Raw genomic sequence first — 15,049 nt, forward strand, 5'->3', positions numbered from 1 at the left:
TCTATTCTGTTGTGTTTATCTTTGATAGTATTAACATGGAGATCTTTTACTTTAAATCTGTATGGAAAGATTTAATGTTAAAATGAGTATCATAGCAAGGTTGAGTGTTGATTTGGAATATTGTCTGCTCTCAGTTAATAAATAAAGTACACTCAACAAAGCTGGTATCAGAAGCAGTGATGAGTAGAGGATATATTAAAAGTGAGTCATAAACAGAAATTGATACTGATTTGACTATTTATAATTGCATTAGGACAAATGAAGAGAAAATGGGAAGAAAGACTGAAGAAAGTGCAAGAACTAGCGTCTCACTATGAAAGAAACCCTCTTCCTCCAGTTTATAGACCAAAACTGTCCAAACCCTTTATGCCATCCTCTGTTTGGAAAATATTTTGTCGTCAGGCTGAAGCTTTCAATTATGTAAAAACCTGCAAAGAGGTAAATTATTTGTTAGGTGACTGTCTCTACTCTTTAGGTACTTTCAAGGTAGATCTTAACTTGGTTGACAGTATAAAATCTTGGTTGACAGTAAAGTCTTTATCAGATTGCAAGATCTTTTTTCTTTCTTTTTTTTCCTTAATCCTGAGACAGCAAGGGTTTTGGTTTGTTTTGGTTTGTTTTTTTTTTTTTTTGTCTTTGTAGGAGATCATGTTGCACTGGAGGTAGCTCTAAGAAGTACCAGTTCTAACATGCAAATTTATATCTGGTGTTAACCTCTAACAATAAAAGTGCTTTTTTGGTAACATTGTAGTGATAGATTTGTTCCTTCTGAAGATAAGGAAGCTGTCAAGGTTGGCAGAATGGGAAGGTAGTGAGATTTGAGTAGGAAGAAAGAGGAGGAAAAAACTGAGGAAGGAAAGGATATAAACAGGAGGCAGACAAAATAAAAACAATACAACTCTCTAGTGACATCAGAGTAGCAAGTTCAGACGATAAGAAGCGATGACCGAAATAAATGTTATGCAAAATGTATCCGCTGTTTTCAGTCTAATGTTTTTCAAATTGATTGCTGCTTTTAAAGAAAGTACTAGGGTTTCTTCACAGTGTTTTAGGTGTTTAAGTAATCCTGACAGTCTGTTTTTCAAAATTTACTCTCACTGGCTTGGTGGTGGGTTTTTTAATTTTCATTTTATTTGTTTTGTTTTCAGATTTCCATTTTTGGATTTAAATAATATAGAGTTTAAAGAATATTTGCCATAAAGCCATACATGCTGCTGTCATATCCATAAGACTGTTCCTTTCAGGACATCTTTTCTCCTCCCATTATAATGCACTTGCCACTGATCAGACAAAAAGATGACTTTACAGAGAAAGCAGAGTTTACATTAATGCACAACAAAGAAAAGCCTCAAATTTTTACTCATGTAACTGAAATCAGAATGATGTACTTAATTAAAAACAGATGCTACTTGGGTTGAAAAAGGATAAGTGATCTATTTACAGTTTTCTAATATTTACTAACCGCTGACCAAAGACATTAATGCCAAATAGGAACTTCTGAAGACTATAACTGGTTCTTTGAATAACAGTGCTTCAATGTTTTTATTTTAAAAGGATGTTCATGTATTTGCCTTGGAGAAGAACACCCAAAGCCAACAGAGGTTTTACCTTGTGACAACATATAAAGAGCTTTGGTTTTATTACACGTGAGTATTTGAAAAGGTGCCCACATGTTACCGTAAGATAGTAGTATACTGGATATACTATCATCTAGTGATAGGTATTACTGGACAGCTGTCCCCAGTAGCCATCTGCTGCTCTGACAAGCACAGAGCTGTAATGGGTTGCCTGAGGTTTGATCTTGGCCATGGGGAAAGTCTTAATAAGGACAAACTGATCTATTCTATAGTGAGTAATTACAGACCTCCACCTACTGAAAAGTCTAATAGCAGTAGATTAGCTTTTGCTGTCAGCGTTTCTCGGGGGATCATACCAACACGTGACACAAGCATATTTATATGACTTGTCATATATCAGTTTAAATGGGCATTAATTTAAATGTCCAGTTACCAATTTATGGTTTTGTATTTGCATGATGCAGTTTCAAGTATTGATCATGTGCTGAACTTTTTTTCCCCATGTTTTTGTTTACAATAAAACATTTGGCTATGAAGTAAAAGAAATCTAAGAGTCCATTTTAATATAAAAAGTGAGCTATTTTTTTTTCTCAATTTGAAAATGAGATTAATTTTTAATTTAGTTGGAAAAAAGTCTATGTAATCTCATTTTTAATGCTTAAGACATACGAGTGATAACTTACTAAGGTTTTTACTGTAGTTTCCATCATTCCTTAAATTCTCAACAGCATTTCTGTTGACAGTATTGTAAGACTTGGGGGGATGGGGAGGAGAATACTTTACAAACTCAAATTCTAGGCCAGACAGATATCTCTGTTGATATTTGATGCTAAAGTTAGTTACAAATTTTTCAAATATTATAGGGCTGCTACTTTTTAAAATATAAGTGGTTGGTTGGAAAGTAAAAGAATATTTAGGACTTGTGGGATCCTTGTTTGCAACAGATAAGTGTGTCTAATGTTTGTCATGAGAGGTTGTGGTTTGGTTTTGTTTTTCCATAGCAAAGGTTATAAAACAAGTCTTATGCATTGCTATGAAGTAATTCCTGAAAAAGAAGCTTGCAAACTTTATTTTGATTTGGAGTTCTACAAACCAGCAAATCCTGGTGCAGATGGCAAGAGTATGGTTGCGAAGTTGATTGAGGTAAACTGGAGCAAAGTAATGTTGTAGATTTAATATGAAACCAAAGTATTTACTACTTTATCTTGATTATTCTGTAGTAAAATGAAAAGAATTGTAGGCCTAGTGGCTATTTTTAGTGAAGTAAAAGGTACTGTTTTAATGAAAGCAAAGGTTATCTTCTTTAAGTGAAAGGAAAAAATAGAGAATGATTGTTGTTGGAATGCTTGTATTCACTGTAGGCTTACTGATATGAGAAGTTTGCTTTTGCGGATTGTTTTATGTGCTCTGACACTTCAAAGCTGTAAAACTGAAGGAATGTTTAGGTATTCTTCAGCGTAGCATCAATAAGAGTTCCTTTCTGATATTCCTCAGTTTATTTCCTTTGCCAGGTGGTACAGTCATATATCAAGGCTTAAATAAATCCCTTCTGATTTTATGTGTCTTCCAATGGCAGTTAATTATAGTTGGGTTAAATGATGATGTAGAGAACATCAGGTGTCTGCACTTACCAATTTGGTACCTAACGTTAAATATCTTTGCTAATTGCCAATTTTACTAAATACTGCAAATTTACATTTTATTGCAAATTTGGTTGGAAAATGAGCTCCACTACAAAATCAATATGACAGAGGTGGAAAACAGAGCAGGTTTTTAGAAGAACATCTTCTGTTCCAGTAAGATCTCTTTGTGAGTGGCCATTTATTTGTGAGACTTCTGACACTTACATGTCCCTAGCTAGAAAGGAAAGAAAGAAAGAAATGATTGAGGTTGTTCATTCATAAAGAACCCTTCACTGATACAGAATCTGGAGGGGTTTACTTCATTGTGGATCAATTCTGAAATCTAGAGATTCCTCGTGTTATGAAGAAAACTTTGGATTTGCTGGGTGGGGAGATCTTAGATGCTGAAATCCTACGTTTCCAGACCCTTAGGTTCAGAGTCCCAGTCCTAAACGTGAGTAATCACAAGCTCAGTTTATAGGAGGTTTTTAGAACTATTTTGCAGCCAGACATCTTATGTTTTCTGCTTAGTTAGTGTTCATTGGATCATACCAATGAATTAGCTAAATCATAACAGTGAATTAGCATACCAACCCTTTGTATCATGATAGCCTCTATCTTCTATTCTAGGAAAGCCTGCATTACAGACATTGTCACTGTGGGTGTGAACTGCTTTGTGGTGGAAGAAAGCAGCAGATAAAGCCACTAAATTAGACACTGACCTGAAAAAACAAAAATCTCAGTTTATCACTGTTAGTATACTCAGTGGCTTGCTTATTTCAGGAAATACAGCCTATGTCAAATTTTGTTAAAATTTACTATGTTATGAGTTTAGTTGGAATAAAATTAATTGTATGCTCAAAAAGACAAAAAAAACCCCTCTTGAAAAAAAGATGTAGAATCTGCATTTGTGTTAGGTTTTATAGATACTACTATTAAAAATGCTAGAGAAAATAGCCTAATTAATGTTTATAATTTCAGCTTGTCAGCCAAAAATTAAAAGAACTTTATGATGTAAGTTGTTCAGCCAAAGATGTCTTGAATTTAGATTCCACTACTGATGAAAAATTTAGCCGACACTTAATATTTCTACCCCAAAAGACTGTATTTAAGGATAATATTCACGTTGGTAAGTGTGTGTTCTTTTCTCTTACAGCTAGAAATAAAGGGTGAGGCTTTGACTTTGTACAGTGCCATCTCACATTTGAATATTTATTTTAATGGAGTTATATGTGGAAACAAATATGTATTCCCAGCAGAAATGACTACCTGTTTCTATTTCATTAAGCCTCATTATTTCTCATCTTCAACTTCATTTTTCTATAATTAGCATTTGTGTTTGCAAAAATGTAACTTTTTTGTGCCTGTATGTTTTATTTACAAAACTACTGGCAAGACTGGCTTTTGGCTTGAAAATTGTTTTACAGTATGGCTATGACTCCTTAATTTTAAGGTTAATGTCAGTCTTAAAAATTGAAGCTAAGATTACTGGCTCTAAATTCAGTTGGTTTGTGCTCAGCACAGGCTCAGAAAGGCGGGACAAAGATGGTTTCAAGCCACCTGTGCAATAACATGATTAAGAGAAAACCAAAAGCAATTTTAATTGTTGATATAAGTTGGGATTTCATGGGATATGGCAGCTCCAACACAAAGAATTGTCAGTTCAGGGTTGTCTTGACTCCATTTTAAAAATAAGTATAATAATACCTTCTCACTTCACAGGAGTATTTTGAACATACTTGTAAAATACTGTTTATGAAGCACTGAGGTGCTAGTGGTGAGCATTAAGAGAAGTTGATATTGAAATTAATAATTTATTCTTCTGGTATATATATTCTGTATGGTGTGCAGTAAAGCAGGCTTATAGACATGCATTGAACAATGAGGGCACAATACAGTATCAGCTGAGTTTTGTCTGAGTGAAGCAGGAACTGATGGAAAACAGCTTGCCCAGAGGTGGAATTAAAATCTGTATCAACCTGCAAATGCAGAACTTTGGGTTATTTAACATTGCACCTGCATCCTTGGTTTTGTCATTTCTTAATATTTGAGTGTTTGATTTTGTAACCTTTGTTCCTTATTTTTGTTTCAAGCAAACAAATAGGGTGAGGAAGAGGAAGCAGAAATGCTGTTAGAGAGCACCATATTAATAACCTCCTGGGTTATTAGAAGGGATGAAATTTAGATTTGTGACATTTAAATCTACTATTTATGTTCAGGAACTGTGACAACAGCAGCTGAATTACATGTATCAGAACGAATGAAATTATGTGCCTTGTTACTGGGTTTCCACTGGCAGCGGAATGGGAAGAGTTGAGGATGTTGGGTTCATAATTTTGGTCCCACTCAGGTTCCTGCTTTTATTCCGTTGACTGCTTCATCACAATCTGACTGTCTTCATTTCCAATCTTCCTTTTCCTTTCTCACGCTTACCTCTTTTTCTAGCTCTGCACCTTCCCTCATTCCAGTCTTGAGGAAAATTTATACTGGTTTTCTTCTTTTTTTATACTTCCTGTGTTTTTTTTAAGTAGCTTTTTACTGTGCACTGTGTACATCTAGCAGGGGACTGTAGAGAGCACAGGAAAAATGGCTCTTTGCTTTTAGTACTTAATGGCAGCACAGTGAAGCTGTCTTTAATGACAGAGTGCTGGGCTTCTTTTTCTAGCGCTGTACAGCGTTAGAAAAAAATCTAATTTTCCTTTTGAATTGTCTACTTATTTCATGGGGAGAACACATGTACTATTGTATCAAAGCTGTGTAGGGTTGACACGTTTTGTGTTGCTCTGAGGAATCATCTACGAAACGTCTCGTCAGCATGAACAGCTGGAAAAGTAGAGCAAACTGGAGAGGCTGGATTTTCTAGACCTGCGTGCATGTACAATTGTTTTTTTTCCAGAATATTTGTCATACATGCACGTGGTCCATGGCCCAAGCATTCAGGCCAAAATTCAGAGCCTTAGTCCAACACAAAGAGGCAATAGGCTTTCTCAGAACCAATTTTTTTACAGCTTTTTTTAACATTAAAAAACCCATTTCTCAGGAGCAGTGGAAGCTGTATCCCTAAACCTTTTGAGGAGTGGCTGACATGGCAAGCTAAGCAGATTGTCAAAGTTGTAAGCAAATGCTCATAATATTGGCTGCCAGCCCCAAGCGTGACACAAAGCAGTTATTTCTTACATGACACTGTGTAACAGCTACAAACCCTGTACAAATCCCAGACTTAAAACAGATTACTGCAATTTTCAGTTCAAAAGTATAGCCTTTAACTCCTCTGTCACTATAAAGCTCTGAAGTAATACATGGATGATAAATCATTTGGTCTGACAGCAATTTCAGCCTGTGATCTTGATAACTAAATTACATTAGTCAGTTCTTTCAGCAGAAGCTTAAACTGTTTATTCTAGTCCATTAGTTAAGTGTTCTGCATCCCCACCCTGATGTGAATGTGACATGTTTACTCTCAGACTTAAAATATATTTAGAAATTATTTATTCATATTCTGCCTTTGCCTTTTCAACAAGATGTTGAAGTTGCAGTAAAAATTTATTTTTTTTAATTGAGATATGTAAATGTGATTGTTAAATTCATGCATGTTACCAATAATAGTACACTCTAGACTTTTCATTGATGCTTTTTAGTAACCTGCTTGAGAAACCTGACTTAAAGCATCATTGCTTTGTACTTTGTGCAAAATACTCTGCTGTAGTAAATAATTAAAAATGCAGATGACTTCATAAAGTAATTTCACTGAATCTGTATGAAAATATATATATTCTTTGAGGTGACAAATATTTTATCTAATATTAAATTTAAATGGTTTAATATATTTTTCAGACACGTTCAGGTGTTTCCCCCACCAAACTCCAACCACTTCTATCTTGGCTGTTTTGAAAAATGTTTGCACAGGAATTATTATGTTCTTTCTTGACTCATAAATGACGTTATCTGCTTTGGGGTTTGGGTTTGGTTTTTTTTTTTTTTTAGGTAACTTTGTGAGAACCATTTTGCAGCCTGCCATAAGGTTAACGGAGAGTAAAGCTGCTGTTATGATTCCAGAAGAAGGAGCAGGACATGTTTCCCAGTGTTGTGCAGAAGCAGTTGTTTTAGGTGGTTCTCCTGCAAACCTCACAGCCATGGAAAATGCTTCCAAAAACTGGCCAGCCATTGCTCACAAAACAAAAGATATGGAAACATCACACCAGGAAGAAAATTCTGAATTTTCTTTTCTAATAGTAAATGATAAGGAAGGAGACAAGCAACTTTTTGTGGATCTAGGTAAATGTAAGAAGTGCTTTTAAACCCCTTTGGCATGGAACAAAGGTTAAGAAATTAGATGTTCCTTAATCTTTGATTACAGACATTAATAGTGTTCTTATTGTTGTCCCTGTGGTCAAAATTTAAACCAAATACAATACATGTTGAAACTGTCATCATAAATGCTATACTTTAAAGGATCCTTAGATTCTTGGTCCATGGAACTTCTTATATTACTACATTTAATTATTTTGTTCTGAAGTTTGAAGAAACTCTTGCCACAAAAGACTCTCTAATTAATTTTGTTCCTAAGGACCTAGTGCTCCTATTTGGATTAAAAGAGAATAGTATATATTGCATTTTTGTCATTTCAGTTGAATCAGAAGTTGCTTAATTATGGAACAGGTCTTACAAGCGTGGCTTTCTGCATTGTTGTACATGTATGAATTGAGTCTTCTTCCCGTTTGGAATGGCAGTTGTTAGCTTTTAATGACAGAATAACTGAAATTTTGGGCTGGGCACTTCATGCCCCAAGTGGGTTTAGCCTATTCATGGTATTAAAATGTTCACTATCTCCAGGAGCACAACACCCATAGTCAAACTAAAGTTTGAAAGTTCCACCCTTCTCTATCTCCATCTCTGGTTTCTCTGCTTTTTTGCCCCATGCCAGTGAAATGAAAATAGCTTAGCATGCTTTTGTACGGCAGTGTGTTATGTATTTGAGGACTGCTTGTCATGTTTTTTTCTTAGACTTCTTTCAAGAACCTCCACTCCTTCAAATTCTTTTCATGGAATTCAGGATCACTTTTTTGCTGGCCTCTTCAGTATGTCTGATTTGTTGAAATGTAATCCTGAAGTTCGCCCTCTCTTAGGGTTCTCCATTAGCAATTCAGAAGAATTACTTTGCACCTACTGTTCAGAATTCATTCAAGCATATTCATTAATGGAAATTCAAGAAAAACAAATTGTCATGTCACCTTTTAAGAATTTCATGCTAGTCTCCAGAAATTAACCGTTCTTAATATTTATGTTATACACATTACCTCAAAACTGGAAGGCTAAAATCAAAATGTCTGGAAAACTGAGTTTCATCATGAGGCTGCAGTGAGCGAAAGGGATGTGACGTTCCTGTTGTTAGACATCTTTTAATTCCTTTATCCTCATGAAACCCACAAATAATGCACCCACCTCCTCAATACATTCTTAGACAGATTAGGCAAGGTTTATGATACCTGTTCATTTTTTTGGTGCTTGTTTTTGAGATTGGAATAAAATTTTCCTGGTACATACTTCACAGTGTACTACGCACAAGTGGTGTCTGGTACGCAAAACCCAGGAAGTGTGATGACTATGCAGTACTTGCTGGTTAAAATAATTGTGTAGCTTTTTAGTTTCAGCTGTTTTTCATAAAGTTAATATGTGAAAGCACCATTTTTTATACTGAAACTTTTAGCAATAATAATGTCAAAATGATTAAAATTCCTATGTAGAGGTGTTGAGTGTTTCTTAATTCTTTGATAACATAAAAATGTACGTGTGCATGATCTTGCTTTGTTGCATTTCCTCTATGGGAGGTGAGCGGCAGTCAGTAAGAGTTTTTGTCCATTCCTTAGACTCTTAGCTGGGTCTAAGGAAAATTGTTTCATTTACAAGTACTAAGCATCTTAAATCCTAGCCAGCATTGTTATGTTAAGAAGTATTTGTTTTTCCTGTAGGAGTTTATACAAGGAATAGAAATTTCCGGATGTATAAATCATCAAAAGCAGGAAAAAATGTGATTCTGAAGATAGCAGAGGATAATAAGTTTGTCCCCAACTGTGAAGAGAATGTTTCCTTGGAAGAAGCATATTTTCTTTCCTCTTTGATCTGCAACATTAGGTAATTGTTCAATTCCAGTGGGATTGAAAATATTTTTAAATAATCTATTTTAGTGATTTTTGTCCTGCAGTAGTTACAAATAGTTATTATCAATGGTCAGTTATTTCATTAACATTGTTACAGTGTAGTTTAGGAATTTCCAGTAGGATTCTTGTTCTTGAAGAAAAAATTTCTTCAGACTCTTTTTTTTTTTTTTAACCTACCTTCAAATATTTAAAGAACACACAACATGTGGTACAGCTTCTGAGTTGTGCCTCATTTCTCTGTACATACTTAAACTACCGAAATGTAACCGTGATTAAGTTTGGTTGGATTCTGTATAGTTCTGAAAGAAAAAATTGCAGATTTCCAGTCAATTAAACGTGAAGGGTCTATCTATTTTTCGAAGTATGATTAAAAAAATGAAAAAGGATTTTTGTACATGTTTATTTGCATACCAGTTTCCCATTTGGTACAAATACCTCCTTTGGTTGGATACTGGTACATATAATAATCTAAACCTCTAATATATCTTGAATATATCTTGCCCTGCACTGACTGTATGTTAAGATGATCATAATTATTACTGCAGCAGAAAGAAGATTAAAATGGTACATCCATCTGTATGATATTATATAATATTTTTATTTAAAAACATATATTTGTTGTGACTTCAGTTTTTATATAGTGACATGTTCATTACCCTGAACTGATGCCAGTTGCTGTGTAGCATAAATCATGTAGTGTATTCAGATCATAGGTATCAGCTGAGTCTGTCATATGCATGAATGAGAAATTCTGCTGTGTGATCATCTGGCTTCCAGGTTGTAATATGCCAAGGAAAAGTAGTTCATTGTAGAGAGAGAAGAAAGAATAAATTAAAAGCTTTCAAAGGGTATATATGCATAAATATTACATCTAGAGCAAATACTGTTGTACAAGTAGTACAGCAGTATAGTAGACCAGCAATCTTTAAATGGCTGGATCTGGGATTTTTGTCAGGAACCCAATTTTGCTGTTCTGAAGGCGGAAACTTTGTCCTCTGCTGGTACAAGACAGAGGAAACCATCAAAATGAGAAGAAAAAGTGCTATAGGGATAGTGAAAGGTAGCTGCATACAGAATCACAGACTGGTTGAGGTTGGCGGGGACGTCTGGAGTTTGTCTGGTCCAGCCCCCCTGCTCCAGCAGGGCCACCTTGAGCTGGTTGCCCACAACTATGTTATGTTATGCCATACTGTGTTATGCTGCCAGAATCACACATTTTCCTTTGTATTCTCTCCTCAGAGCAAGGGATGACACAGAAGTTCTGTCATGTGGCTTTTCAGAAGAGGGGAGAAAAATGTCTGCTTTTTTAAGCAGTAAAGCTACCAGAAGCCGTAGAGGTACCTCAAGCCTTTTCTACTGTATAGAAAAAAAGTACCCTTAAATTAGATGTACTGTGACTTACACACCTGATAACCTCTAGGAGAGCTTTCCTTCAGCTAGCTTTCTGCAGGAGGCAGAGTACAGCTGTACTGGAGGATGCTCTACAGTGCTTGAATGCTATTTACCCTCTTCTGCTCCCATAGCTGTCATGCTTTGTCCCAGATCCCTCTGTACCTTGGGGGGGAAGGGGGGCGGGGCACAGTTTAAAGATCTATAGGAAATCAACACTGAATTTATCCCTGGTTTTATTTAAGAATTTGGTGTGATTCGTGTACATTTTCTGTCTGTGGTCTATATAATGTGTAACAGTTACATGTTGTAATGACAAAACCATAATGGTATGTCTTTGTTTTAACAGATGCCATAGAAGGTTATCAAGATTCACCATATCCAGAAATTGATCATTTTGTTTGTTCTTTGGTTAATAAAGATGGGGTGCAAGGAGGTAAAGATCACTTTACTACTTACAAATGAGTATTCCACAGCAGTATTTTAAAATAATAATTATTTTTTTTTCCCCCAGGGAAACGACGATGGAATTATTTCTCTCTGGAAGAAATACTTGTATATGATATTTCTGGTTACCGTTGGTGTGAAAATATTGGAAGAGCTCACAAAAGTAACAACATAATGTATGTTCTTTAACTATTCACTGTCCACTTTGAAACAGCTTTATTTATTTTCCTGCTCAACTATTATTCTATAAAAAAAGCTGAAAAACTCTTACATCCAGAATCAGCACCTGTTCAGCACCTGTTAAAATTTCTGCTCTTTTGCTCTGTGGGGATACAATGCTTTTTTTTTTTTTTTTTTTAAAAAAAAAAAAAAAAGCTACCCCCTTCAATTTACTTTGTGATAACTGAACTTGTATTTCTAATATCTCTGTGAAGTAATCTTCATGCTATTTAAAATACGTGCCTAAAAGTATGTTAAAGCGTGTTAAGTGATACTATGCTTTGACGCTTCTTAGCTAGGAAGCTGAAAATCAGAAATAAGATCAAGAAAACAGACCACTTTTAAATTAATTTACAGTGCATCTTGAATTACATTCTTATGTTATTAAAATGACAAAGGTAACTCCTGCCACCACTTCAGTCAAGATGAGTTTTGCTAGTGACTCTACAAAAACTTCGACTTCTTAAGGTTTTAGCAAAATAAGTGTTGAAAAGTCAGGTTTTTTTAGATGACATTAGAATTGCAGTATATCATTAGTGGAGATATTTGAACTTAAAAATAATTCTACATAACATTTAAAATAACTGAAAGATAAGGAATGTGGTTTTGAGAAATACAGGTATAAAAAAAACCCCCACAGCCACTGCACTAGATGAACTTGGTGTTTCTTAAGCAGGTTGCTTGAAGCTTGGTGTTTCTAAAGCACTGCTGAAAAAGCTGGGTTGTCTAATCAGTTGACAGGAAATAGTAATTTAACTGGCTTTTATGATTAAATTACTTGTAACAGCAGCAGCAACAAAATCCTATCTTACAGTTAGACTAATCTTAATTTAATGACTTTTTCTTCCAAGCTTAATGTAATGAAGTTGACTAAAAGTGTAACTTTTGAATGTTAGTCTTAAAAGAAATATATTTTTAACTTCAGGAGCCTGAAGTTTACTGAAAAAATAACAGACTGTACAAAGTATGGAATAAGTATGTCAGAGTATGAAAGAAATACCCATAGATGGGGACAAATAAAACCTGTTCATTTAGTGTCAGAGTTTCACATGGTGCGCATTCACTTCATTTACCTACTGTTACTAAAACCAAAATTATTTCATTCTTAGGATTCTAGTAGACCTAAAGAACGAAGTCTGGTATCAAAAGTGTCATGATCCAGTCTGCAGAGAAAAAAACTTCAAATCACAAAGTATGTATTCTGTGATTTCAACATGATTTTATACTTAATACTTTTTGGAATGTTAACTTTCATTAATGCCATATATTTGATTTAGGTTTTCCATTACCACCTCAGATATGTCTCCCTTCTCTTTTCAAAGAGGTAAGGTTTTGTCGTATTGATATGCTAATAAAGCTGTCTCTGGAAGTCACTGAGTCTGTTGAGCTCCATCCAGTAGTTAACACTGGTATAGAATAGCTCCCCAGAGTAGCAGTGCTGGTGTGGTAGCTCCATATAGTCTTTTTTCAAGTCTCCAGCAGCAGATCTAGCACAAAAACTGTAAGCACAGATAAAGCTAAGTCACTGGAATAGCCTAACTTCACCTGGGACTAAAGATTTTCTTCTGTTTCGGTCTGAACAGCGGAACAGTTCCCTGTTCCACAAGACCACTGCGGGTAAAGAATTAAAAAACTGCCCAAGTTAAGCTCTGCTGTGCAGGTTTGACTTCATGCTGGGCCAGCTAAAATAGAACTGCTCCTGAAACACTTGAGTCAGTCAGTCAAGTTTAAGTTAGTGATCGTCAAATTTGAAGTTCACTTAACTCCATTTTAATGTATTAAAGCAGTTATGTTGACCCACACAAGAGGGATATTTAAACTGACCTGATACTGCACCTCGATTCTAAGCCCTGAACCTAATAACTTTTCCACTGAGTAGGCAATGACTTGGCCTCTTTGCAACTTTTAAATTTATACTTTACACTTTTAAATTTCATACTGCAGAATGGCACATTAAGCTCTACTTAAGCAGATCATCAATAGCTATTAGTGTTATTTCATAGAAAGTGTAATTGAAATGCATTGTCAGATCCTGACAGTGTGTATAAACAGACACTAAAATTAGCTTTGACCGTGTATTATTCTAAGAAGCTGTATACAACAGACTACTTGTAGTCAGCCAGCAAATTTCTATTCCTATAGGCTTCCACAGGGTAACATGGCTATAAATTAACTGGATGGAAAATCTGTCTTGTTGGCCAGCTTTCTATAGTATCCGTTATATACGACAGTGCGAGTTTCAAACTTTAAGACCAGAGCAGTTACAAGGTATGAAGACCATTTTCATATAGAATAAATAGTATTCTTGTTTCTAAAAGGAAGAAGAGTATACACTAATGGATGAAAGGGGGAACAGAGAAGAAAAAGTAAAACCACATTCTAATGCATCAGACTTGTCAAAAAGCTCAGTATCTCTAGAAAACAGCTTGTCTCGAGACTTCCTGTTGTCAGACAGTGAGTGGGACAATGCAAGTGATGATGCCCGTTTCCTAGAAGCTACTGAAGATGTGGAACTAGCTGAAGCTGCAGATGATAGTTTAGATTGTGCCATGGAAGAAATTCCTGATGAAGTTCTTTTGGAAGCTTTAAGGAAATAGGACACTTGAAATAAAGAAGGCAGCTAACCACAGACTTGGCTAGCAAACCAACTGCTAGCAGTGAAACCTGCTTTAACACAACATGCATATCACGTGTTCTGTGAGAGATACTGCGATGCAGCTGTAAGACAATGAGTAACTAACAAGTATCCTCAGAACTGGATGATCTTCAGCAAGCACAAGGAGATCATGGAGGATTACACGGGGCTGAACAGTACTGGACTGAAAGCTCATAATGAATGCTACTCCAGGTTTAGCACTTTCAGGACTCGCTGCTGTGCAGTTTCTATTTTCTTAACTGTATGTCCAAGTTTTACTGATAAGCCAAGTAAAATAGATTTCTTTACTTTCAGAGATGGGAGCAAATTATTTATTTTAAATACAAATTTAATAAAAAGATTTGACTATCAAGAGTTCACCAATGTCTATGTGTTCTCTTTTAAAAGTATATATTGCTTTCAAGATCACAATAGCCCACTATTAAAACCCAACATTGTTAACAGAACACAGAAACATTTTAACACTTTAACTGGAATTGCTATTTAATTAATTTCACTGACATGCTGAGTTCTCACACAGGCTATTTGACAATAGAAAAATACAAAGTCTGATTAACTCACTGACTTCTTTTCAACATTGAAGCAAAATACAGCAACAGTGAGTGATTAAACAAGCTTTAAGCACTGACCCTTCTAATAATTGTTCCTAATGTATGTCAAAAAGTCTATTAAAAAAACCACTTAATGTTTCTTTGATAACTTCCCTCTTTGTACAGCCAGAGCCTCTTGCAGTTTCATATTAATATTCTGAAAGTGTCTTTCTGCTCCTAGAATTCTCCGTGACTCCACCAGAAGAGCAGGGAGGCTGGAAGTTCCATACTGTTGTTAAGGAAATAAAATTACAAGGCAACATTTTTAACTTTTGGAAAAAATCACATATCTGTATTTATTTTTCCTCTATCTGAAATAGTGCAACGTGATTCTTAAAAGTGAAGAACAGCCAACATCAGAGAGTCTTCTGAAATAGCAGGATTTCCCTAC

General features: G+C 35.3%; 2 protein-coding genes across 2 annotated transcripts in view; one reads left to right on the forward strand and one right to left on the reverse strand.

Moving 5' to 3' along the window:
• Positions 1–258: 258 nt before the first annotated feature.
• On the forward strand, positions 259–14,009 carry PRIMPOL (primase and polymerase (DNA-directed)). The gene is made up of 12 exons (XM_010082902.1): positions 259–438; positions 1,555–1,646; positions 2,579–2,720; positions 4,181–4,328; positions 7,184–7,474; positions 9,169–9,331; positions 10,597–10,694; positions 11,096–11,182; positions 11,261–11,369; positions 12,522–12,604; positions 12,690–12,736; positions 13,731–14,009. The coding sequence occupies exons 1-12, from the start codon at positions 259–261 to the stop codon at positions 14,007–14,009; spliced, it is 1,719 nt and encodes a 572-aa protein (XP_010081204.1).
• A 740-nt stretch (positions 14,010–14,749) lies between these two features.
• Positions 14,750–15,049, reverse strand: part of CENPU (centromere protein U) — a gene marked incomplete at its 5' end in the record, with an annotated part of 9,506 nt that continues 9,206 nt past the window's right edge. Inside the window, one exon of the mRNA XM_010082903.1 lies at positions 14,750–14,887. Coding sequence (XP_010081205.1) covers positions 14,750–14,887 — 138 coding nt within the window. The remainder of the gene's footprint in view (positions 14,888–15,049) is intronic.

The sequence above is a fragment of the Pterocles gutturalis genome, unplaced genomic scaffold (genome assembly GCF_000699245.1).
Source record: "Pterocles gutturalis isolate BGI_N339 unplaced genomic scaffold, ASM69924v1 scaffold9655, whole genome shotgun sequence".
NCBI classification, from domain to species: domain Eukaryota; kingdom Metazoa; phylum Chordata; class Aves; order Pterocliformes; family Pteroclidae; genus Pterocles; species Pterocles gutturalis.